Below are 2,604 nucleotides of genomic sequence, written 5' to 3'. Positions count from 1 at the left end.
TTACATTAAATTATCTGTAAATAAACAGTGTAGGTTCTTTATTCACCTAACTGGAACCATTATTATCCAGAAACCTGACACTATGCCATATCTTCCCACATTCAACTACAGTACTTGGGCAGTCAACAGATCAAATAAGACCTGATATTCGGTTCACTAAATGTGTAGCTTAAACATATAGGGTAAATGGTTAACACAACGTCCTAGTCAGCTTTCCTGTTTTCTACCCTCTTTGAGTCCCTTCTCCCTGTCTCCATCCATCCTCACTTTCAAGACTCTCTCTAAGGTGATGAGGCTATGTAGGATAGAATAGAAAGCTGGCATTGCTTTATATTGTTGTCAAGCTCCTTTCTTGTTGCCCAGCAGAAGTTTTGTCAGGCAAGACTCGGCCTTCTCTGAGAAGTCCCTTGGGTCTCAAAGAAGTAAGAATAGTCAGAAAATACCTGTGGACATCCAGAAAGACAAAATACAGGTCAAAGGAAAGCAAAGGCTGGTCTTCAGCTTCAATTGCAATTGAGAAGACATTTCAACTATGTAGAAAGAGCCTAGGTTTTATTCTTTTTGCTTCCCACATATGTGATCTTTGGTCATTTCCCTTCCTAAAAGCATCTCTTTTTTCTACTATGTGAAATGAAAGTAACAATGCCTGCAGAGATGCGCTGAACATTAAATTACTTAAATGTAATTGCCGAGGTTCAAAGCAGCCACTCAATAAATACAATTTTCTTCCCCTTGCCTACCTCCACCTGAACCAGGCAAGGAAAGTGAAAGAAGGAATCTGGTTCAGTAATGAAGGGAGTCTCAGTGCATGCAATAAATACTCACTGACATTTCTCTACTTCACTGCATAAGTAAAATCACTGAAGAGGAAGAACAGGAGGTATCAGAAATGTTTTACATATTCACCTCCTTCTCTGCAGTAGTTTTTGAATTCCCTGTTTTATCTCTTTGATCTGAACCCCATACACAATACGGTTCAATGCAGGAGGAATAAGGTGATGAAGGACATTGAGCAGGATCAGGATGTCCATGGGGACCTTCTTTCTGGCCACATTTATCAACACCAAAACCAGCAGTATGGTGCTGAAGAAAAGAATGAGGATGAAGTGGGAGCCACATGTGCTCAGGGCCTTCACTGCTGCCCCCTCTGCTTTGAATCTAAGCATGGCTCTTAGAATGAAGGTGTAAGAGAGGAAGATGAGGATGAAAACCAAGCCCAGCAAGGTCCAACCAGCCACAAATTGGTAGATTCTGTTAAGGGTGAAATTATCACAGGAGAGCCTGGACACAGACAGGTTGGCACAGATGCAGTTCTCAATGACGTTTTTCCCACAGTAATGGAGCAGGGAAGTGAGGATAGGAATGGGTACAGTAAGAAAGGCATTCTGCACCACAATGAAGACACTAGCTTTGGCCACAAATTGATTAGTGATAATGGACGGGTACCGCAGTGGGTGGCAGATGGCCACGTAACAGTCATAGGCCATGACCATAAACGTGCAGGACTCTATGGGGAGGAAACTGTTCATGATGAACATCTGGAAGAAGCAGGCAGGGAAACTGATCAACCTGAGGTCAAACCAGAAGATGGCCAGGACCTTAGGGATGACGGTGAGGCAGAGTACGATGTCCAGCAGGGAGAGGAGGCTGAGCAGGTAGTACAGGGGCTGGTACAGCAAGGCCTCCAGCTGGATGGTGATCAGGAGGGTGGTGTTAGCCCCCATGGCCAGGAGGAAGAGAAGGCTGAGGGGCAGGGACAGCCAGTGCTGCCAACTCTGGAAGTCGGGGAAGCAGATGAGGAGGAATTCAGAGACTGGAGCAGTGGAGTCATTGCTGGGTGATGCCATAGGCTGAATCGTGAGCTGAGTAGGCTTCTCATGACTGTGTGTATGGGCAGATACAAGAGGTTATTTTTACAAATTGCTTTAAAAATTATCCCTTTCACTTACTCTTTAGGAAGCCAATGATAGGTGGTTCACTTTTGCCAAGTAAGGCAAATTTCAGCCAATATTCTAAAGGTAGAATTGTGAGACTTGATAAATAATTGTGTGGTCTACGAAGAAAAATGAATGAATGAAAAACCTATGAAGTTTTGAAAAAAGGGTACTGACATGCAGTAACCTCAGTATACATTAAAACATATTATAAACGCGCAACAAATTAAGCCACTATGTTACCAGTGTAAGAAAAGCAATGGTAGATGAGAAGGTTTTTTAATAAACCATTTTGGAGAAAAATAGCTTTAATTAGGTCTTTGCTTTCTACTATACACCAATATAATTTCAGATGGATATTTTTGTTACATCTCTTATCCAAACTCATGGTATACTAGAAGAAAATAGAATGTAAATTTGGTTAAATCATCCCTTTGCTAAAATTTCAATCTATATGAACATAACTATTCATTTCCCACAACCTGAGCCTGAGCATCCTAGTGCTCCTGGAATAAAACTTAAAAAAAAGAAAGAAGGGGGGCGGAGCAAGATGGCCGAATAGGAACAGCTCCAGTCTCCAACTCCCAGCACGAGGGACACAGAAGACCGGTGATTTCTGCATTTTCAACTGAGGTACTGGGTTCATCTCACTGGGGAGTGCCGGATGATC

At 42.5% G+C, this 2,604-nt stretch overlaps 1 protein-coding gene across 1 annotated transcript; it reads right to left on the bottom strand.

Annotated features, from left to right (window-relative positions):
- Nucleotides 1-831: 831 nt before the first annotated feature.
- Nucleotides 832-1,890, bottom strand: LOC105533921 (olfactory receptor 56A1). The gene has a single exon (XM_011972528.1). The coding sequence runs from the start codon at nt 1,845-1,847 to the stop codon at nt 903-905; it is 945 nt and encodes a 314-aa protein (XP_011827918.1). The 5' UTR covers nt 1,848-1,890; the 3' UTR covers nt 832-902.
- Nucleotides 1,891-2,604: the final 714 nt, after the last annotated feature.

Source organism: Mandrillus leucophaeus, unplaced genomic scaffold (assembly GCF_000951045.1).
Source record: "Mandrillus leucophaeus isolate KB7577 unplaced genomic scaffold, Mleu.le_1.0 Scaffold1296, whole genome shotgun sequence".
NCBI lineage: Eukaryota > Metazoa > Chordata > Mammalia > Primates > Cercopithecidae > Mandrillus > Mandrillus leucophaeus.
The sequence above is the reverse complement of the archived record's forward strand: the minus strand, read 5'-3'. Positions and strand labels throughout refer to the sequence as shown.